At 37.9% G+C, this 25,059-nt stretch overlaps 1 protein-coding gene and 1 long non-coding RNA gene across 3 annotated transcripts; both read left to right on the forward strand.

Moving 5' to 3' along the window:
- Nucleotides 1–16,117: 16,117 nt before the first annotated feature.
- On the forward strand, nt 16,118–19,706 carry LOC142538730 (uncharacterized). Its single transcript, XM_075644027.1, has 5 exons — nt 16,118–16,236; nt 16,956–17,078; nt 18,201–18,326; nt 18,866–18,959; nt 19,113–19,706. The coding sequence occupies exons 1-5, from the start codon at nt 16,118–16,120 to the stop codon at nt 19,704–19,706; spliced, it is 1,056 nt and encodes a 351-aa protein (XP_075500142.1).
- Nucleotides 19,707–21,136: 1,430 nt separating this feature from the next.
- On the forward strand, nt 21,137–24,279 carry LOC142541085 (uncharacterized). Of its 2 annotated transcripts, none has more exons than XR_012819228.1 (3): nt 21,137–22,114; nt 22,266–22,440; nt 23,122–24,279. It is a non-coding gene; the product is annotated as an uncharacterized LOC142541085 (long non-coding RNA). The 2 variants fall into 2 exon arrangements; XR_012819229.1 differs by having other exon boundaries at nt 21,137–21,522.
- Nucleotides 24,280–25,059: the final 780 nt, after the last annotated feature.

A 25,059-nucleotide genomic window follows, 5' to 3' on the forward strand; every position in this document is an offset into this window, starting at 1 on the left:
CGGAGATGATCTTTTCTTGAAGGAAAATGGAGGAATGAGGGCTGCTGTAATTTCTTTGCCAAAACCGAAGGGGAGCTTCTCAATGGAGGGGGAGGGGCGGCTATTATGTGGGAATTAGGTTTAGGTTTAGGTTTAGGTTTAGGTGAATACATTATTTAAATAAGTAATCAAGTGATAATGGGCACAATTGGGTTTTAAAGAGGATTAAAAAGGTTTTAAGTCCATTAAGCTTAAAAATAAACCCAACAAGTCCGAATGAAATCCCGAAAAATATATCGTTTAGGTGAGTTTTTGAAAATGTTGTCGAACCTACAAAAAGTCTTCCGATTCGATAAAATTTGCGTACCGGATAAAAATATGCTCCGGCAGATAAAAATACCCAACAAAGCCCAATTCTTGAAAAATACACCTAAAACACCTTATATTAATTAATTAAAATTAATTATTCAATAAAAATATTTTCTTAATTTTCTCCGGTCTCTGTTCCTTGTTCGTGCGCGAGATGCAACTTAAAATCCTAATGCATGAAACTTTAAATAAACCATGAATTAAAACACAAATTCATGAAATAAATATGCATTTTATGCATTAAAACAATTTAATAAAATACAAAAAAATTTAATCACTTGCATGCATGTGGTTCACATGGGCCTTCAAATTTTCAGGACGTTACACTAGTACATAGAGTCTCAATGTTGTCCCGTGTCATAAGAACTAATGGTGTACAACCATAAATTAGGACGTTTCCACTCGATAAGTGAAAACCACTTGGAAAGTCTTTTATGGAGGGTTGTTCAGTGCACTCTACGAGGAGCACCTATCTGCATGCTCGGACATCACAATGTCCCATACCAATGAAACATGGTACTCACATAGCATATACTATTCTCAAACTCGAGCGGCCTTTATCCTTTTAACGGCGACTAAATAGACTAGGAACTGTTTATAATATACATTATTCCAAATATGAGTTTCATGATACTCATCATATGAGCATCTCATATTCTATCTACTATTTATATATTCAAGGACTTTATCTATGCAACTAGCATGAGTATACAGATAAAGATGTGCCAAAACAATAACTTCAAATATTATTAAAATAAAGATTGTTTATACATAGAGTTTAAACATGAACCCTCGTCAAACACTTGGCTCGACGGGCACCTACTCTAACAGAATTATCTAGTTGGATGTCCTCCTGGCTAAATGCAATAGAAATATAACTAAATCGTGTAATAGCATTTTTTTTATCAATGAAATTTCTATTTTTTGATTCATTGCTATCCATTAATTTTTATTGCTCTGCAAACTAATTGATAACAATTGACTAATAACACTAACTAACATAAAATAATGCAAATAAGATTAATATAAATCAATTAAATCAAGAATATTGCGAAAATAAGAAAACTTAGTCTCAAGAAGGGGCTTGGTAAAGATGTCAGCAGCTTGTTGTTCAATTGATATGTACTCCAATCTGATTTCCTTTTTTAGAGCATGATCTCTAATGAAGTGATGTCTGACATCAATGTGTTTGGTCCTGGAATGAAGAACTGGATTGTATATAATCGCAATTGTGCTTGTATTATCACAGAAGATTGGGGATTCTTCTGCAACGACTCCATAATCTTTCAGTTGTTGCTGAATCCAGAGCAGTTGAGCGCAGCAGCTTTCAACAGCTAGATATTCTGCTTCAGTTATGGAAGTTTCTATGGATGTTTTCTTCTTGTTGAACCATGAAATCAGTCTGTCTCCTAGAAACTGAAATGATCCACTGGTGCTTTTACGATCAAGCTTACATCCTGCATAATCTGCATCTGAATATCCAACTAAATTGAAATATGAGTCCTTAGCATACCATAAACCCACATTTTGTGTGCCTATAAGATATTTTAAAATTCGTTTGGCAGCTGAAAAATGCGATTGCTTATGATCTGCCTGAAATCTAGAACACATGCAAACAGCAAATACAATATCAGGACGAACTAGCAGTTAGGTATAATAAAGAACCTATTAAACCTCTGTAGAGTGCCGTATCAACTGATTTACCCCTTTATCTTTATTTTATTTAATTGATGAGCTCATGGGAGTATTTACAGCTGAACATGTCTCCATGCCAAATTTCTTGAGCAGTTCGTTCGTATATTTTGTCTGACTGATAAAAGTACCAGTTTTCAGTTGATTCACTTGCAGACCAAGGAAAAATGTCAGTTTACTCATCTTGCTCATCTCGAATTTTTGGTTTCTTTGGTTCATAAGTTTTCTTTGGTTTTCTTTGGTTCCAGTTTGGAAACAAAAGCTGAATGAACAAGTAAATAAATCATTTGGTTTTTTGTTCTTAAAAGATAATATGAATTATCTATCATCAATTCTTGTGGATGTGATTTCTTCCATCTGTAGTTGGGATTAGTAAAATCAATTTCAGCAGCTAGTTCAGTTTGTAACTAAACATCAGTTTAAAATGAAACAGATTTGGTATTTGAATATTATCGCGTTGTTCCACCAACTGAGTGTTAGAAACAGCTTCCTTTTCAGCTGTTTGCTACCACTATCTCTGGTTCAGGTGTTTGAAGGATATGTCGATTGATGTGAACTTCTTCTTCACTATCATCCTCCTAATTGATTTTTGTAAAGCGATCAGTTAGCTCAATTGGCTTATCAGTTAGTGCAGATTCATCAAATACAACATGAATTGACTATTCTACATTCAAAGTACATTTGTTAAACACACTATAAGATTTACTAACTGATGAGTAACCCATAAATATTCTCTCTGCAGATTTAGCATCAAACATTTTTAAATTATTTTTACTATTATTATGTATAAAATATCTGCAGCCAAATATTTCGAAGTAGGACACCACACATCTTTCCATGCAAGATAGTGTTAAATGACTGTTTTTTCCCTAAACGTAAAATTTCTCGATTTTACTTTTTCTTACCCAAATAATTATTTAAGCTTAAATATAATTTTGTATAATTTTATTCAGCTTAATTCCAGGCTTTTCATTTAATTATTTAATTAACAACTCGTGAGGCGTTTAAATCCCGAATAAATTCAAAACTTAATATTTTGATCCCAAATGTTAAACATAGACTTGTTATTACCTAAATTACCATTGTGAGCCATGAACCACCCCTGTGGACACATGGTTCAAGACTTTGTTCTTTAATTTTCGTTTTTGACCCATTATCAAGACCACCGAGCCATCTCTCGATTACACCGAGCCACGGTCGAGCCACCCAAGCCAAACCCTAGCCAACCAACCTAGCCACCTTACTGACCAGCCCTGACCCATAGAACTAGACCCTAACTTGCGCAAATAATCCTGGACCTAGACCTTTGGCTGTGCTCTTGAAGCATCCTCACGCCTAGGAATCCTAGTGACTCTAGGACTCTCCTACTCGAGCCACCACCAAGCCCACCTGACCCTCACTGACCCTTGACCATGCCCAGACCCAACCAAGCCCAGCCCAAGCCCCTGAACCAAAGAACGAATCCCTGCAATAAGAACAAGCTGCGCGCAGCCCCATCAGCGCATAAGAATTTCCTACTTCGCCTAGGACTCTATGCTCGAGCCACCCTCGAGTATGAACCCTCCCTGGAACACCCTGAGCCACCTCCTAGATGACCTAGCCCAACCCTCACAAAGCCGTGAGCCCTAGCCCGTAGCTTCCCTTGTAAGCCCTTGCCCGTAGATTTCCCAGCCACTGTACTAGGACTCTTCCCAAACTTTGACCATGACCACCTAACCCAGCCCCAGCCAAGAACGCGTTGCACCAGCCCAAGCCGAGCCATTTTCCCAAAAGTATTGCTAAGAAACCCTAGGTGCTTTGTCCTTTACCAAGAATGATTCCAGCATGTCTTTTCCTTTAATTATTCATGTTCCAATCATATTTCATCCTACATTTGGCAGCGTACTCATTGGAAGTCATAATAAGATCATATATACGTAAAAACGTTGAAACTTTTGGAAATATTTGAAAAAACATTTAAACCAACAGACGTAAATATTTTTCATACAAAAACAATTGAAACATTCATAATATGATTTGAATGATGCATAAAAGAGTTTAGAAAACGTGGATTTGAATTTAAAACGCTCGAATATTCAATCGTCGACGATGGTGCGAAGATGGACGACCGGACGACGAATAACCCTAGCTTTTGTGCTGTATGTTTTCGGCTGCAATATTGCTCCCAAAAGACCTAGGAGTCCTTATTTATAATTTAATTAACATGCTAATGAGTTTGAGTTTGGGGCATCCAAGTATAAGAGCAATTGGGCCTACTTAATTTAATAAAATTGGGCCTAATAACTCTTATTTAAGTTGAAAATAAAGTTTAAAAAATTATTTTCCCAAAATAATATTTTTGATCTTTTAAAAACTCTTTGTTTGCCCAAAACCGGCTTCCCGAGAAAAATCGAGCTCGTCTCGTAAAATAATTCGAACTCTAACATTAAATCATTTTAATCATATTAGGAAGCCTTGAAAATATTTAAAGAAAAATATTAATTCTAGACTTGGTCGTCCATAGTCACCTTTCCCCTGCCTATTATCAAATATTGATCGAGCAAAACTTGCACTGTAAAATCTTTGGTCAAAATTTGTAATCTTTAATCTCGAAATGATCGCAAGTGCACGATGTCAAGTAATAGTATAATGTACGAGAGTACGAGTATCGTTCCACTGGAGACTGTATTTTACAATTATTATTTTCAGTTATCAAATTTTTTGCAACGAAATTTGAGTGGTTATTTTCTACGACTATACTTAAATAAAAACTCAAAGGTAAATTTCAATAATTAAATAATGAGATATATAATCTAGAATGGTTAATTAAGATTCAATTAAAAAATGAATTTGTTGGAGATTTCAGTTCACTTACCCCTCGTTATTTACTTAATTCATTCGATAGTGATCTACGCTTCCTACATGATTTCCTATTCAATTGAACATGCCCTCTCGAGCTATGCCAAACTAACTCTACTCAATGAAGTAATTAAATTTCTTTAATTATTTATCAAGAGTGAATCACATATCGATCTATGAAATCCCCTAGTTTTTGCCCTATCGGACTATGACTATCAACGCGTATCCAATTTCATATGTCTATATAAATTGTAAATTCATGGACTATACTACTCGTTCCTATCACAAGCTATTATCTCGAACTCACTCATGATATAAAATTTGTTATTAAGTTAGCCACGCTTTAACAACACGATAACACAATAGCATAGTCAAGAATAAACCAAAAATCGAAATATGAATTAACTAAATCGGTTTCGGTGTAGGATTCCCTTAAATCCTAACAAATATTGTAAATTAGCTACTCGAACTCATAGTAAAAATAAACACAACAACGTTTAAATGATAAAAACTAGATTAGAAATACTATTCGAGACGAAAGTGCGAGGAACGGTGCCCTGAAATCTCGAAATCTTCAATCCAAGCACAAAATCCTCTCTAAGGCTTGTGGTGGCTGCTGGATAATGTCTGAAAATCCTCTTACCAAACTCTTCCTAATCCTTACCATATCATCTTCTTCTAGAAAATTTGGTAAGAAATAGGCCAACAAATCTTTCCAAAATTAAGCGGCGCTCGAGCGGTAACATTCTACCGCCCAAGCGCCAACTTCTCTGTAAATTCAGAATTTGTTATGAACATCTCGTGCCCGAGTGGTAAGATTATACCGCGCGGGCACCAAATCTTCTGTCCCAGGCACCTTGTAAGCAACACTCGCGCTCGAGCGGTAAGATTCTACCGCTCAGGCACGAGCTTTTCCGCTACTCTCTTGTGGCCTTCGCACTTCTGTCCCAATATCGACTCTTCGGTCACTTTACTTACAGATTCATCACGTATAAGTGAGACATTATCATATGAATAAGTTAATTGTAAAACGAACGAAATGTAAATGAAATGTATGCATGCATAATGCAAAGACACACAAAACTAATGCAATAAAACACGTAAAAATGACACCTATCAACCCCATCATAGTGACCTTTTGCTTGTTCAAAAGCAAAACAGGTCACGGACCAAACCCAAGACACGAAACAAAACATAAAGTAAAAGTACTAAAACAACTCAACCGATGGCGAAATAGCAGACAGACATCTCATACCTTAGCGGATTTGTGAGCCACAACCAATTAGTCAAATCACAATATCCATTAGTACACCTTCCAAAACACCCCAAAACATTTTTATTTTTCCAAAAAGTGTGGTCGTGTGTGTGCTGTGGATTTTACTAGCTTGTGCTTCAGATAGTTTTATTCGCAAATCATGTGGGTCACCGAATGAACAATTCAACGCAAGTTTCTCTCTCCTGAGTTCTGTTTCTATTCGGGACCAACAAGTAAACACAAAGTGGTAGAATTTCATAGTTGTAAAACAAGATTTAGGGAGTCAATATCCATAAGTTCTCAAGTGGTTCAAAAAGATTGGGAGTACGTAGATCATTTTCACTATGCACTTGTAAGAAATTTTGTCTGACATTTCTCAACATCCTTACATCTCCATCTTTTGTTTAGCCTTGGGATAGGATTTCATCCCTTTGTGTCTCCCTCACAGCTTACATCCCCTTTTGTTTCTCACATTTTTTTAAGTGCATAATTTTCTCGTGCGTACTCCCTATGCTCGGGATATAGGGTATGTTCATTTATCTGGCCTAGTGAAGAATTTTCAGGTTCTATGCACGATTGGGATGAAGGATATTTGAGGTGTACTTTGATTTTCTACTCAAGTTCATGCTACTGGTCAGTCACTCCTTTCAACAGACTTTCATTCAAGTTCTACTCGCATCTCATGTTTTTTCAGTTTTCCTCACAAATTATTTTAAACTTGACTGTCATTAACACCACTACCAAAACCCGCTATATGTGCATAAAGAAAAACTTACAGTTCATGCTACAAGGGTGTTCATAATGAGTGGCAAGACTAAGAAACATGCAATTCATTAATCCAAAATCATAATCGGCTACCAACCTACTTGTTTCACCATCAATGGACACGTGCAGTACACAAACGAAATGATCCCCTCATACTAAGTGTGTGCAATGTCCCCATTTCACAAAAGACTGAATCACATAAATGAAAACATAGATGCAGAACATAGAGCGGGAAAGTACACAAAACGAAATGGGGCGGCGGTGCTCGATCCACCGGTATCCCCCTCAAGAGCGGGAAAGTCTATCTGTCGTTTTGCGCTCTAGCACTGCATGTCCTTCACACAAATGGGCTTCATCGGTTGCAGCCATTCCTCGTCATCCTGGAAGACAACCCCCGCCTTGGCACAAAACTCTGATATGATAGTGGGAAAGAAAATTACGATGTGGCTGTTACGAATGCTCACCATAATTTGAGAGTTGATGAGCTTACCCACGTTGATGGCATAGTCCTGCGATAAAGCATAAAGCACCACTGCTCCGCTCCTTTTGTATCTCACTCTTGTGGGATACCGGCATCATCCTCCTAGCCAAGAACAGATACCAAAGAGAAACATCGGTCCGCAAATATCGCTCGTCAAAACAACTCGGTGGCCCCCCCTTCTGGTTTCCCAGTCGCCCCTGGAAGACACAAAGTCCCGAGTATCTCACTATAATAAGGGGCAGCAACCAATGCCTCAAATACGGAGTCATCGACCTCAGCCGTTTCTAAAAGGGAGTTAATCATGATAGAATCAAACGGCACAAGGCGCCCTCGAACAAAAGCCTCATCATCCGTCCTCTCACCCGCATTTGGCATAGAATTCCCTAACTACTGAAACCACCTGCCGCCTTGGGTTGTTCGCCAAATTTTTCCCATCCCCGATTCTCCAAAACCACAATAGGTGCCAAGTATCTATCCTCTAGTTTCTTATGGAATCCCCTCTCGGCAATCGGGTTTCGATGAATTTTTGCATGCTCATACCGAGCCCAACAGTCTCATTTACAAAGCGAGTTCTATCAAAATATGAAGATGAAGAGGAGCTGGGAATACCTTTCAGTTTCTTGGGTGCCATGGTGGTAGATGATGGAGATGGTGACTGTGTAGTAGAAGGTGCCCGAAGGGAGGAGGCTTCTTGATTCTCAAGGCAAATTGCAAACCACGTTGCCGGCCTTGATTTGGGATAGATTAGCTGCAAAAAAACGAGAAGAGGGCGACTTTTAAAGTTAAGAATTTGAAGATTTTCGTGCAGAATGAGCGAAGGGGAAGGGGAGGGGTGATTTATTGTGCAGTTGCGCCCGAGCGGTAAAATTTTACCGCCCGAGCGTCGACTGTACTGGAAATTTCTTTTTGGGCACAACCATTCGCGCTCGAACGGTAATATTTTACCGCTCGATCGCGAACATTTTCTGTTTTTTAATTCTTAATTTTTTTTAATAATGAAAAATAAAAATAAGGAAAATAAGAATAAACTAACAAATAATAAGTAACGAAGTAAATGAACTAAAATTATAAAGTCGAATTAAGCATAAGATAAGGAAAAGAGAGGTAGTTCTCAATTTATTCTCGAGAGCTTGATTGTCGGTCAGTGTCAGTTCGGACTGTCTTGGAACTGGGCGATTCCAAGTTGTGTCTCAATTGTGCCACCCATGTAGTGCTTCAGTCGCTGGGTATTAACCGTAAATGTCTCATCCTTTCCATCTTGCAGTTCTATAGCTCCCGATGGGTATAATTTAGAATTCACGAATGGACCAGACCATCACGATTTCAATTTTACGTGAAACAGTCGCAACTAGGAGTTGTAGAGTAGGACATTTTTGCCTTCCTTGAATCCTCTTTCGATGATTCGCCTGTCATGCGCCCGTCATGCGCCCTCTTTGTTTTCTCCTTGTATGATAATGCGAGATCATATGCCAGATTCCGAAATTTTTCCAACTTATCCAATTGAAGTAGACGTCTTTCACCTGCATCAGTAAAGTTAAAGTTTAGTGCTTTTGTCGCCCAGTATGCCCGATGCTCTAACTCTACAGGTAAATGACATGCTTTACCAAACAGTAGCCTATATGGTGCTAGTGCCTATAGGTGTTTTAAAAGCAGTCCTATATGTCCAAAGAGCATCATCTAAACTTACAGACCAGTCTTTCCGACTGACACCTACCACCTTTTCCAAAATCTGCTTGATCTCTCGATTAGACACTTCCACTTGACCACTTGATAAATGCAATTTATTGCACTTTTATTACTTGTATTTAACTTGGAATTTTGTGATTTTTGAGCAGGTTTTATGCGATTTGTTGTAGTTTGGAAGCTTAGGATGAGAGTTTGGAGTATTAAAATTTTGAAGTGAAAAGTGCAAAAGATGCAAAAATACAGAAGATACAGCGCACCCGCACTTAAATTTACACCGCACCCGCGGTGAAGCACTGTAACCGCGCTGGAAAACATACTGCACCCGCGCTCCACACCAGTAGCTGCATTCGCACCGCGATGACTTCCTAACCACACCTGCGGTCCTTGCAAGACAGAATCCGAAAAATCGATATTTTGGTGTGCTGCGCATGGAAGTCCAAGATTTTGGTGTGCTGCGAATTGGGGCATGTCTGGGACTTTAAAATTTATCATTGACTTACCATCTAAGGTATTGGGGATCCAAGGGAAGAGTGGAGGCTGCTGCTAGAAGTTTGAAGACCCAAGTTCATCAAGTTTTTGGGAAATATTTTGCACAACTCCGGGGACGGAATTAGCACTTCAAACTCTTGTTCTAAATTTTGCTTTCTTTTATTTTTCATTTGATATGTCTTATTTTAGAACCATGTTCTCTTGTGTTGCTTTTGTTAGTATGAACTAAATTTTATTTCTAGAGGAAAGATGGAACAAAACTAGAAACCATGTGTTGGAATTTATGAACTAAGCTATTTAAGTTCTTCATATTGTTCATTTGTATTATTCTAATATTAATGCTTTCAATTTATTGGCCATAATTTGAATGATTTATATGTTTACAATTTATCAATCGGAATATGAAATTATAAACAAGAAAAGGGAAAAATACGTCAATAGTATTTATAGAGTTTTGAAGGGTCTATAATGCTATCGATGCCCATAGAGAATCTAGTGTTTGATGTGTTATTTAATTGTAGATTTTTTATGGGGATATCGCAATCCATTTTTGGATAACTAACATCTACTTATCATTTGGGAGAGGGAGTAGATAATTATAGGATTCTTGGCTAATGAATTAGAAGGATTTTATAACATAGCTATAAGAAATTACACATGGTGGGCGGTTGCGTGAAATCGGACCTCTAGTTCTTTTATTTCATTGTTATTTGCTAAAATTTGGTGTTACATTTAAATCCATTTTCAATTTAGTTATTATTGCAAACAAATCTTTTAATTGATTATTCTAAATAGAGTCAATACTATTTTAATCACAAGAACTTATATACTTTTATATACACACTCCTCGTGGGATCGACACTTGTACTCAAAAATACATTTTAGTATAAACTGACGTCGTGCACTTGCGAGCAATCAAGAAAACACACAAAAAGTTTTTGGCGCCGTTTCCGAGGAGTGTTTATTTATAATTTATATTAGTATTGTTACCAATTAGTCTAAATTTTAATTTAGAGTTGTTTTTATTGTATTACATTAAACATTGATTTGTTTCTTATCTTTGTTTGACAGTGCATGCGAAGATCACAAAATCTTGACTTGCTTACCTTTGATCCTGAGATCGAAAGAACCGCAAGAAGATTAAGAAATATGAGAAGAGAAGAGATTCAAGCAATGGCTGAAAACAGAGATAATGAAAATCCACCCCCTGCAATACCCATCAGAGATCATTTTAGGCATGTACTAAATGCTCATTATTCAGGCATAGCACGAGGGACTATTAATGCAAAAACCTTTGAGATCAAGCCCGCATTGATAAACATGGTTCAACAGAACCAGTTTTGGGGAGCCGCTACTGCAGATCCTCATCTACATCTCATAACATTCCTTGAAATAACTGACACGATAAAAATAAATGGTGTTTCTGATGATATAATTCGATTGCGCTTGTTTCCTTTTTCTCTTAGGGACCAAGCAAGAGGATGGCTCCAATCGCTTCCTTTCGGGGAGTATCACTACATGGCAGGAGTTAGAAACTAAGTTCCTTGCTAAATATTTTCCACCTGCGAAGTCAGCACAGTTGAAAATTGAGATAAGTACTTTTAGGCAGACTGACTTTGAGCAATTATATGAGGCATGGGAACGGTATAAGGAGGTGTCCAAACTATTTTTTTGAATATTGGATATAGATTGAATTGTTTTACAATGGTTTGAATGGACAAACAAGAGGCACTGTGGATGCATCAGCTGGTGGCACGACATTTGCCAAATCACCTGATCAAGAATATGATTTGCTTGAACAGATGACCAGTAACAGCTATCAATGGCCGTCTGAGAGGTCAGGAGTAAAGAAGACAACTGGAGTTTATGCCATAGATCATATTACATCACTCACCGCACAAGTTTCAGCTTTGACAACTCAAATTGCAGCTACGAATAAGGCTAGTACAGCAGCGATTGAAAATGCATCGATTGTTAATGAAGAACGACATATTCCAGATGAGGCTCATTATATCAACAATAGGAATTTTGGTGGCTACGGAGGATATCGAGGTAACCCTCCCCCTAACACTTATCATCCTAGTTTGGGAAATCATCAGAATTTTTCATATGATAATAATAAGATTGTGTTGAATCCTCCACCGGGGTTCAATACATCGAAGGGGGAAGGAAAGCCTTCACTTGAGGATCTAGTTGGGACATTTTTTGCTGAATCTAGTAGAATGATGGCTAGGACTGAATCTCGTCTTGATGGCATGGAAACTCAAATGGGAAATATGGGTGCCACAATGAAATCATTGGAGACACAAATTGGACAATTAACAAATGCATTGAGAGATCAAAATAGAGGTCAATTCCCAAGTATACCGAAGTGAATCCAAAGGAGCAATGCAAAGCTGTAACTTTGAGAAGTGGAAGAGAACTTGAGGTTGAAAAATCCAAAGAGAATGAGGAAAATGAGAAGAGAGTTGAAGAGGATGAGTGTGAAAATGGAAAGGAGAACAAGGTTGAGGAGTCTCGGAATGAAACTGAAGTTGAACGGATTCCTATATTGAAACCGACTCTTCCATACCCATAGAGATTTAGGAAGAAGATTATTTATGATCAATTTGAAAATTTTTTAGAGATTTTCAATAAGATTCACATCAACATTCCATTTGCTGATACTTTGGAGCAAATTCCAAACTATGCAAAGTTCAACAAAGATGTGATGTCAAAGAAGAGGAAGTTGCAGGAGTTTGAGACAGTGAAGTTGACCGAAGTGTGTAGCGCTATTCTCCAAAAGAAGCTACCACAAAAACTAAAAGATCCAATGAGTTTTACTATTCACTGAATTATTGGTGGTACTCATGTTAATAAAGCTTTATGTGATCTTGGAGCAAGTATTAATCTTATTCCATTTTCTATTTATAGGGACTTTGAGCTTGGGAAGATAAAACCAACCACTATAACTTTGCAACTTGCAGATAGGTCACTCACCTATCCTCAGTGGAATTGTTGAAGATATTTTGGTAAAGGTTGACAAGTTTATCTTCCCTACTGATTTTGTAATATTTGATATGGAGGAAGATCAAGAAGCTCCATTGATTTTTGGGCGACCTTTCTTAGACACTGGAAAAGCATTGATAGATGTACACAAAGGAAAACTCACCTTGAGAGTTGGTGGGGAAGCTCTGATATTCAACATCTATAAGGCTATTAAAGGTAGTGATGAGGTGAGTACTTGTAGAAGCAATGATATAATTGACTCTTGTGTTGCTGAGATTGGTATAGGTCATACAATAGAAGATCCATTAGAAAGATGTTGTGGGGACCCAGGCTCTGACTCACTTGTCTTTGGGATTAATTGGATCTTTGCTAGAAAATGTGGGTCAAAATTTTGCTTTTAATATCAAAACCATTGTATCTAAATCATATACAAGCAACATCTTTATTTTATTTCAACCAAAGCAAGTACATGTATTATTTCCTTACATCATTATACAAATTAGTGTTTAGAACACATTATATATCAAATGTAAACACCCCTAGCTCATCTGCTACGCCCGTAATCTCCACGCTATCTCAATCTCTCATCTTTGTCTTGACCTTGATCCTGTCCCACCTGTTGTCATGCACACATACAGACACAACAACAGCGAAAACTTCGGTGAGAACAAATTCCAGTATAAAACATGTATACATGCATGTCATGCAAGGAATGATAAATCATAATACATAAATCAGTAATCATAACACATTAGTGAAAATCAATAAAACTCTTCCGCTCTTACTCTTGACTCGACTCATATCTAAATTTAGGGATCCCGGTGTGAATAAGACGTAACAAGTCTCCCACCTACTCTCCCAATCGTGGTGGCGGTACGTCTTATTCCTAGACTTCGGCCCTGTCTGTATCGAATATCTACAATCGGAGTCGATCTTCTCCTATGCCTCGATACCACCGAACGTCTAGAAACTTGGCATATCTGCCAATGACTCTCCTATCTCAATGCTTATATATAAATCAATATAAAGCACAACATAACAAGGTATATAAATCTAGTATGTGTTTTGTGGGAAACTATGCAGTACTCAGGTGTAATGTCGTACTTAAAGCCTACTGCAAACTGTGCCAAAAATGTGAAGTGAATCGTGGATCACGATCTGATACGATCGACTTCGGCACGCCATGCAATCTGACTACCTCTCTGACATATATCTCTGCCATCTGGTCATGTCGGTACGTCATTCTGTATGGAATAAAGCATGCGGATTTGGTCAATCTATCAATAACAACCCAAATCGCATCACAACCCCGGGAAGAACGTGGTAACTTTGTAACGAAATCCATGGAAATGTGATCCCATTTCCATTCAGGAATAGATAAACTCTGAAGTAAACCTCCGGGCTTCTTTCTCTCGGCCTTCACCTGTTGGCAATTCAAGCACTTAGACACAAATTCTGCAATATCTGACTTCATCTGTTTCCACCAGAATTGTGTCTTCAGATGGTTATACATCTTCCTGCCACCAGGATGAATACTGAACTGACTACAGTGCGCTTCTGACAATATTTGTTGTTTCAAATCTGAAATATCTGGCACTACAAGATGGTTATTCACATACAAAACATGATCATGTACCTGATACTCTGAATGATGTCCTGATCTGACCATCTCAAATGACTTCTGAATATTCTGATCAGTTCTTTGTGCTTCTTTAATTCTCAAAATCAAATTTGGCTCAACTTGAATCATAGCAAGTTGTAGTGGTCTACTATCTGTATCAAATGCTAATCCAGACAGACGGACTAGTCATAACGGACTATCTAGACCTTAGAGGATATGCTGAGAGCTGTAGTTCTAGACTTTGGCACTAGTTGGCAAGATTCACTACCACTTTGTGAATTCTTGTACAACAACAGCTATCAAACGAGCATCGAGATGGCACCGTTTGAAGCGTTATATGGCAAGAAGTGCATATCTCCTCTGTATTGGGATGATATATCTGAGGTACCAGAACTTGGGCCTGATATGATTTGTGAAATGACTGAGAAGGTGAAGATAATTCAGAAGAGAATGAAGACGGCACATGATAGACAAGCCAAGTATGCGAAGATCAGACGTAGACCGTTAGTATTTGAACAGGGAGACATAGTATTTTTGAAGATTTCTTCTTTCAGAGGCATTGTCAGATTTGGCAAACGTGGAAAGTTGTCTCCTAGATACATCGGTCCATACGAAATTCCTGAAAAGATTGGTGATCGTGCATATCAACTTGCTCTTCCTCCTTCTCTATCTGGGATACATGTTGTCTTTCATGTATCGATGCTGCGTAGATATATGCCTAATATTTCTCATGTCATTAGCCTGATGAAGCCGAGCTTGACGACACTTTGAGTTATATTGAACATCCAATTCAGATTCTTGATTGGAATGAAAAACAACTCAGAACGAATAGCATTCCGCTAGTGAAAGTCCAATGGAGTCGTCATGGCACTGAAGAAGCGACTTGGGAGACAGAATCAGAGATGAGACAAAGATATCCCGAGTTATTTACATGATGTGAGTATTTATTCAGCTTTTGATTTTATTGCTTTTGTTACTTGTTTTGATTGATTGCTTGCGAGTTCGAGGACGAACTCATATCTAAGATGGGGAGAAATGTAATGCCCGAGATGTGAATTGGTAAGCAGAACTTATTAATGCATGATTTGATGTATTTATCGAAGGGCGAGGAAGCGACGTTGCGATTCGATGTTAGTTGCAAAATATATAGTTGGGGCAGCAGAGACAGTGCACCCGCGGCCTAAAAGACAGTGCACCCGCGGTGGGTCTTCTGAAATTTTGAAGGTTTACAGTAGCTCGACTACACCCGCGGTAAGAATAGGACCACACCTGCGGTAGATGCACCGAGACAGGAGCGCACCCGCGGTAAAAGAGTCAGCGCACCCGCGATCATCGCTTCTGAAATTTTGAATGTGGATCAGTAAGCTTAGCGCACCCACGGCAAAGAATGAGCGCACCCGCGGTAAGACGTGTTGAATGAAAAATAAGACACTTGCTCTTGGACATGTAATATCATGTGTTGTCTTCCATTCTTCATCTCTCCAGCAGGCAGAACCAAGAGAATTTCCCCTGTCAAGTTCAAGGTTCCTTCCATCATATAATTGAGCTTGTGCAACATCTAATCATCCAAACTTCAATCCAAGCATAGATCCTTGCTCCTCTCATCAAGGGCTATCTAAGGATGTAAGTATTGTTACATTTCAGCATGATTTGAAGTTGAGATGTTGGGGAAATCAGATTTTGATTCCTATTATATGTTTTTATGATGATTGGGAACTTGTATTCGCAACCGGATCGAGAAACGGATACGTTATGCGGTTATTATTATTTCAGCATGTATTGTGATTGAGAATATGCATATTTCAGCATGGTACATTGTATTCTTGAGGATTTTGACTTGTTAAGATGGATATGTGAATTATTGTTATTGATTGACGTTATTTGAGTTGATCGGTATCGAGAAACTACGCCGTTATGCCGTCGAAATGTATCGAGATTGATTATTGATTAGTATATGTATTGGCTTGAGTTGCAGATTGATATTGTATATCTCAACATTGCCATTTCAGATTGGTATAGACAAGCTTCGACAGATATAGACTTCGATCTCGACAAAGATTGTATGACAAGAAGGTATAGTTCAATGTTTGATTGGGGAGACATAACTCGAATCAGATCCGGTTTGAGAATACAAGTTCCCAATCATCATAAAAACATATAATAGGAATCAAAATCTGATTTCCCCAACATCTCAACTTCAAATCATGCTGAAATGTAACAATACTTACATCCTTAGATAGCCCTTGATGAGAGGAGCAAGAATCTATGCTTGGATTGAAGTTTGGATGATTAGATGTTGAACAAGCTCAATTATAGGATGGAAGGAACCTTGAACTTGACAGGGGAAATTCTCTCGGTTCTGCCTGCTGGAGAGATGAAGAATGGAAGACAACACATGATATTGCATGTCTAAGAGCAAGTGTCTTATTTTTCATTCAACACGTCTTTCCGCGGGTGCGCTCATTCTTTGACCGCGGGTGCGCTAAGCTTACTGATCCACACTCAAAATTTCAGAAGCGACGACGGCGGGTGCGCTGACTCTTTTACCGCGGGTGCGCTCCTGTCTCGGTGCATCTACCGCAGGTGCGGTCCTGTTCTTACCGCAGGGTGCAGTCGAGCTACTGTAAACCTTCAAAATTTCAGAAGACTCACCGCGGATGCACTATCTTTTAGACCGCAGGTGCACTGTCTTAGCTGCCTCAACAACAACGTCGTTTCCTCGCCCTTCGATAAATACATCAAATCATGCATTAATAAGTTCTGCTTACCAATTCACATCTCGGGCATTATAGATGCCTTTCTAGAACTGTCGTTAGAGTTGATGATGATGATTGGGAATTGAGAGAGCAACTTTTAGCTCTCGAAGAGTTGCCAAAGGTGAAGGAAGCCGCACAGGAGAAATTGGAAGAAAAAAGGTGTTCGGAGATAATACCTGCATCCCCTATTTTGAAGGAATTGCCAAGCCATCTTTGCTACACTTTCTTGGGTGAGAGTTCGATGTATCCGGTAATTATCTCTTTCTCTCTTACTTTAGATGAAAAAGAAAATTGTTGAGAGTGTTGAGGAAATTTAAAACTACATTTGGGTGGTCGATTTCTGATATCAATGGGATTAGTCCCACCATATGCATGCATATGATTTTAATGGAGGAGTCATACGCTGCTTATGTGGATCATCAGAGGAGGCTAAATCCAGCCATGAAGGAGGTAGTGAAAAATGAAGTGTTGAAATTTTTAAATGCTGGAGTTATATATGCTATTTCTGACATCAGTTGGGTGTCTCTTGTGCAATTAGTGCCTAAAAATGGTGGAATGACTGTGGTAAAAAATGAAAATGATGAACTAATATCTACTCGTACCTTGACTGGATGGCGAGTATGTATGGATTATTGGAAGTTGAACAATGCCACACGTAAAGATCATTTTTCATTACCTTTTATTGATCAAATGCTTGATAGAATTGCTGGTTATTGTCAGTAATGTTTTTTAGATGGTTATTCAGGTTATAATCAGATTGCTATAGCACCGGAAGATCAAGAGAAGACAACATTTACGTGCCCCTATGGCACGTTTTCTTTTAGGAGGATGCCTTTTGGGATATGCAATGCACCTGCTACTTTTCAGAGGTGTATGATGGCCATATTTGCAGACATGGTGGAAGACATCATGAAAGTCTTCATGGATGATTTCTCGGTATTTGGCTCTTCATTTGATCACTGTTTACATAACATTTCCCTCGTTTCGCAGAGATGTCAAGAAAAGAACTTAGTTCTTAATTGGGAGAAGTTTCATTTTATGGTCCAAGAGGGTATTGTTCTTGGACATAAAGTGTCTTATAAGGGATTAGAGATAGACAGAGCCAAAGTGGTTGCAATTGAAAAGCTTCCACCACCAAAGAACATCAAAGGGATAAGGAGTTTCTTAGGACACGCCGGATTTTATCGTAGATTTATCAAAAAAATTTCTAAGATTAGTAAACCTTTGTGTAATTTGCTTGAAAAAGAATCAACATCTATTTTTTATGATGATTATCTGCAGGAAATTTGAGAAAATCAAGAAGGTATTGGTGACAGCACATACCATGATAGTGCCAGATTGGAAGGAACCCTTCGAGTTGATGTGCGATGCTGGTGATTATGCAGTAGGCGTGGTGTTGGGCCAAAGGCGTGATAAATTTTTTAGATTAATCTACTATGCAAGTCGAACCATGGATGCTGCACAACAAAATTACACAACTACTGAAAAAGAGCTGCTAGCAGTAGTGTTTGCATTTGACAAGTTTAGACCCTACTTGGTTTGCACAAAGGTAATTGTTTTCTCTGACCATGCAGCTATTCGATACCTATTTGTCAAGAAGGATGCAAAACTACGCTTGATAAGGTGGATTTTATTGCTCCAAGAGTTTGATTTTGAAATAAAGGATAAGAAGAGGTCTGAAAATCAAGTTGCCAACCACTTGTCACGGATCGAACTTGAAGATAAAAAAGATGAAGGAACCATAAAAGAAGCATTTCTGGATGAATATCTGTTTGAGGTAAATTCTATACTCCCTTGGTTTGCTGATATAGCTAACTTCTTGTCTTGTGGTACTCTCCCTCTAGATTTGACTTATCATCAAAAGAAGAAATTCTTTCACGATGCAAAGTTTTACCTATGGGATGATCCATACTTCTTCAAGAGATGTGCTGATCAAATGATTGAAGATGCATAGTGGAGGAAGAAGCGAAAGTTATTCTTGAACAATGCCACTCTTCACCATATGGTGGCCACTTTGGAGCATCAAGAACAACAGCAAAGGTATTATAGTCTGGTTTTTATTGGCCTACTTTGTTCAAAGATAGTTATACCTTAGTCAAATCATATGATAGATGCCAAAGGGTTGGCAATATTTATAGACGCCATGAGTTTCCATTGACCAATATTTTGGAAGTGGAACTTTTTGATGTTTAGGGTATTGACTTCATGGGACCATTTCCATGTTCTTTTGGTCAATCTTATATTTTGCTTGCTGTGGATTATGTGTCAAAATGGGTGGAATCAATTGCCACCAATACTAATGATGCTCGAGTGGTTGCTAAGTTTGTTCACAGGAACATCTTCACAAGATTTGAGACACCAAGAGCCATAATTAGTGATGAAGGTACATATTTTTGTAATAAAATCTTTAACTCACTTTTGGCTAAATATGACATGAATCATAAAGTGACCCTGGCATACCACCCACAAGCAAATGGACAAGCCGAAGTATCAAACCGGGAAATTAAGCAGATATGGGAGAAAACGGTGAAGACAAACCAGAAGGATTGGGCACTGAAGCTGGATGATGCCTTATGGGCGTACAAAACTGCTTACAAGACATCTATTGGGATGTCACCATATAGGTTGGTCTTTGGTAAAGCCTGTCACTTACCACTGGAATTAGAACATAGAGCTTTTTGGGCCGTGAAAAAGCTCAACTTTGACATGGAAGCAGCTTGTGAGCAGCGGCTATTGCAATTGAATGAGATGGAGGAATTAAAAAATGAGGCTTATGAGAACGCATAGATATATAAGGAGAAGACCAAGAAGTGGCACGACAACCATATCTTGCACAGGAATTTCGAGCGCGGACAACAAGTATTGTTGTTCAATTCACGCTTCAAACTATTTCCTAGTAAGCTAAAATCAAGATGGTCGGGGCCTTTTACAATAGAATCAGTCCAACCATTTGGAGCCATTGAGCTAAAGTGCAATGACAGAAGAACGTTTAAAGTAAATGGACAACGGATCAAGCATTATTATGGGACTGAAGTACGGCATGTTGACAACATTCCTTTGGGCAGATCAACTTGATTTAGACTGCTGGCAGTTGGGCGCACGACATTAAACCAAGCGCTTAATGGGAGGCAATCCAAATTTTTGTTTCTTTATTGCATTTCGTTTTCGGTTTTGCTTTTATTCTTGTATTCTTATTTTTGGTTGTGTATTTTTGGTTTAGTGTGTTCTTGTATCTCCCCAAATCTTATGACTCCCAATTGTGTTTTTCAGGACTAAAAAATTAGAGGAGACAACAATTTCAAAGAGTGCATCCGCGCTAGAAATCTAGCGCACCCGCGGTAGTTGAAGACAAAAAATAAAAAATTTCCCGTAGATATACCGCACCCTCGGTACTGTATTGCACGCACCTGCGCTAGATTGACAGAGACCAAACCTCATCCACAGTAGGCTTCTGAGCGCACCCGCGGTGTCTGCGGACTGAAAATTTAAAATTTCCAGTAGGCCAAGCCACCCGCAGTCTATTTGTCAGTGCACCCGCAATAATTTTCCAGAACCATTACCGTACCCGCGGTACCTCATTAAGCGCACCCGCGCTGGTTGACAGACACTACACCGCACCCGCGGTATATTCTAGATCGTACCCTCGGTCGATGATTTTAATTACTGAAAGGGGCGAAAATTGGACATTACCGAAGAACACTTTTCCTCACTGATGCGACTTTGATTGTTGCACTCCCAAGAGCAGGTTGTCCACAAGTAGTATAATTCGGTGAGTCTGAATATCGTATCCACAGGGAAGCTAAGGTAATTACAAGTCAACTACAATGTCCTTTTGTTTTTGTTTTATTTTTTCGTTTAGTTGTTTGAATCTTTAATTGGTAATTCTTAATTGTTCAAATTTAAATTTGAGTAGTTGAGATTAAAGGATCCACTCTTGGTATTTTAATAAAGTTAATGATATTGAACATTATTGAAATCCACTTAATAAAATGGTTCCAATATATTAAATAATCATATTTATATTATGTTATATATTATTATCTTATAAGTATATATATCCAAAACTTATAAATGTTGTCAAGTTTTTATTGTGCTATATATATATATATATATATATTTGTAAACACTAAATCAAAGTTCCCACTTTAAATGGTTTGTAAAACCAAACTAATATTTAAATGGTACCAATAAATTAATATTATGATATATTCATCTCTACTATTTTATTAAAGCTTAGATGCTCATAAAAACTGCTATGGCGGACACCAAGTTTTTTTTTCCCGTTTTGCCCTTTTGCTTCACCTCAATAATATTTCTCTCTCTCAAAATCACTCCACAACCCTAACAAAACCGTTCCACACCTACTCTGCACGTTTCTCTCATATGCTTGCTTTACCTTCAGAAATTACGATTCCCTCACACCGGCTCTGCACAATTCTCTCAGATATTGTTGCTTTACCTTCATAGATTCCGCTTCCCTCCACACGATCTCCTCCAGCATATTCTCGGTTGAAGCCTCGACGAACCCAACACCACATTCATTGATGTCCCGTCTGTCGGTTCAAATCCACTTTTTCGGCCAAGAAATCAGAAGTGTCATGTGGTAAGTTCGCAAATATCTTCCTCTCCACCGCTCTCAACCGATCTGATTGTTATTCGTTTCGAGTTCCGCATTTCAATACTAAAATTTCAATGTTGAATTTTATTGAAGTAACCTATTTTTTGGTCGAATTTTGGTTCTCATTATATCAAATTGCGTTTAATGTCGGGTTGAAACGACACGTTCGAATTAAACCAAATTGGTTGTTATGGCTGCTAGATTTTGTATGTTACTGAAACAAATTAGTTGTTATGGCTACTAGACATAAATTTGTTTCAAGCAAAATATATGTACGCATAATCAAAATTGGTTGTTATTATGTGCTTATATGTAAGAGAAGTTTTCTTTTATGTGAAGTCATTAATTAATAGGGGTATGTGTGTCAACGGTGCAAAACATTTATTCTGCAGGATTTATATGATTAAATACATCTTTTTCGTATGTTTCTGCCACCATAGAGATGTTGCTATTTTTAGTCATCCGAAAGTTATCTCTAACTACAACCACTTCTGAGTTTTTTTGCATTGCACGATATTGGCTCACTCCTTACCTGTTAACCCAACAACGGTTTTGTGACTGGATTTGTCCCATCTAGGTATGTTGTATAGCCTGCTTCAGCTATAACAGGGTTCAACACATACTCATTATGAGCTCTATTGTTTTTTTAGTTGATTCTTCTTTCCTCTTCTTTTTGGGATGCTAAACCTTGGGGTGAAAATTACTTTGTCGGTGGATTATGCATGTAGTCCGGAGGAAGTTCAGGAGCTTTTCCAATCATGTGGGACTGTGAATAGAGTAACTATACGGACTAACAAGTTTGGGCAACCGAAGGGATATGCATATGTTGAGTTTCTTGAATCAGAAGCTGTTGAACAAGCTATACTTCTTAATGAATCGGAACTTCATGGCCGACTGTTGAAGGTGAATTTACATCATACGTGTGTTTGTTAGGCATATTCAACACATGGGCTCATAATGCACCCCCAACCAAAACAAAAATTCAATGTTGTTAAAAAAATGTTTATTTTCTGTGTTCCTTGATGTGTTAAAGTTCATATGATTTATATGCTCTGTTTGTTCCAAAATTCCCTTTTACCCGTTGTTTTTCATTCAACCAGTTGACACAAAAATAATTGAATTAAATAAAAAAAGATGAGAAGTTGTAGAATCGTTGTTCCTTTTGAAATTTTACAAAATCAAAAATAAAAAATAAAAAAAAATCTTGAAACAATTTCTAAATAATATCTTAATTATCTTTTTGGTATTCAAGCCATTTCGTCAAATAATGTGAAGTTTTTGTTCTTTTCACTTTGAGAATGGGATACGGACTTCAACATTCACACATTAGAATTTTTATTTTTTTGTGATTTTGCCACATTTTTGGTTTGGATTCGTAACTCAATGTTCCTTGATGCCTTCTCAATACATAAATATCATATTCAACAACAAAAAAAAAAACTACTACGCTAATATAATGATTTCATTTGTTTTTGGTGTTTTGTTTTGAGGTATGAGATGTGTGAGCTTTTTCATTTACAAATTGTTAGACAACTACGACCCTCATTTGTTTTAAGTGTTCGAACTCATGTTGGTATGTTGCAGCAGCGGCCCCAAGCGAGATCCAACGAATCCCTCAACGCCATGTAAGTATGTTCGACGTGCAAAAGAAAATATTTTAAGTTTTTGAGGTATGCTAAATGTCTCGTGACCAAATTATGAATGGGTTTGGAAGTCGGTGAACGTGGCCGAGGACCTCTCCACCCCGTTAAAGCATGAACGGGGACCAATCCACCCGTTAAAGTATGAACAGGGATCTCATGTATGTAACAGTGGATCTTCCCTGTCAGCCCAATACTGTGGTTAGTCTGATCAGGCGTATTTATGTATGGGTCACTTGCTTTGAAACATGCCTCTACGCAAAATGATAAGTTTATGAATGTTCAAGTATGTACAAGTATGCAAGAATGTTTAAGAAAAGTCTTATGATGATGGCACGTTTTTGTTTATGTATGTATGCACAAGTTTCAAGTATGTTACTGATCGAGCAAAACTTGCACAGTGAAATCCCCAATAAAATATTATTTTGTATGCTCAAAAATTAATCGCAAGTGCACGATGTCAAATTATAATATAGTGTACGTGAGTACAAGTATCGTTCCACTGAAGACTGTGTTTTACAATTGATATTTTCAGTTATTTAACATTTAGCAACGAAAATTGAGTTGTGTGATTATTCCTACTATGCTCAAATAAATATGCAATTAAAATGATTCAACAAGTAATGAATGAGAATTTAATCGAAAATGTTGAGTTAAAATTCAATGAGAAATGGATTTGTTGGGAATCTCGGTTCACCTACCCCTCGTTCATTAATTAATTCGTTCGATCGTGATCTACGCTTCCGACAGGATTTCCTAATCTATTGAACACACTCTCTCGAGCTATGCCAAACTAATTCTACTCAATGAAGTAGTTAAATATCTTTAATTATTTATCAAGGGCAAATCGCATTTCGACCTATGAAATCCCCTAGTTTTCGACCCTAAGGACTATGACTATCGGTACGTATCCAATTTCATACATCTATGTAAATTGTAGATCCGCGAATTATACTACTCGATCCTATCACTCGTTATTCTCTCGAACTCACTCGTGATATGAAAACGTCGTTAAAGTTAGCTACGCTTTAATGACACAGTAAAATAGTAGTAAAATCAAGAATAACGCACAATCGAAATATAAATTAATTCAACTCAACGTTCGGGGTAGGATTCCCTTTAATCCCAACAAATAATAAAGTTTTAGCTACTGAAATTCATAGTCTAAATAAACAAAGCAAAGTTTAAATGATAAAACTAAATAAGAAATACTAGAGTTGACGAAAAACGCAAGAAACGATGCCCGGAATCTTCAAATCTTCAATCCAAGAGCGGAAGTGCTCTCCAAACTCGTTGACGGCTCAAGAATTCTGTCTGAATGCCCCCAAAAACGTCCACCAAACCTTCCATATCACTCTCCTCCTCAAATTAAGGTAAAGAATCGGCTGCACAAATCTTGCCAAAAATAGGTGGCGCTCGGGCGGTAGAAAAGTACCGCTCGAGCGCGGACTCTTCTGTAAAAATCCTTCAGCTATTCATCTTTCGCGCCCGGGCGGTAGTTTTCTACCGCTCGGGTGCCGCTCATTCTGTCCGTTGCCTTCTCTTTTGTACACTTTGCTCCATTCTTGGTTTTCCGGCCACTTTTCCTGCAAATTCATCATGCCCGAGTGAGATATGATAAAATGCAAATGTTTACTCTAAAATGAACAAAATATAAATGAAAAGCATGCATGCACAATGCAAACACAACTAAAACTAATGCAACAGAATGCGCAAAAACGACACATATCAGTTACGTTCAGGGTTTTAAGTATGCAAGTTCAAGTTTCAAGTACGTACGCTCTATTTTAAGGTTTCATGTGATTTTATTATGTATTACTCGTTATTCCCAGTTTATACATGTTGAGTCTTTAGACTCACTAGACTTGATCGATGCAGGTGA

This window comes from Primulina tabacum, chromosome 3 (assembly GCF_025594145.1).
Source record: "Primulina tabacum isolate GXHZ01 chromosome 3, ASM2559414v2, whole genome shotgun sequence".
Lineage (NCBI taxonomy): Eukaryota > Viridiplantae > Streptophyta > Magnoliopsida > Lamiales > Gesneriaceae > Primulina > Primulina tabacum.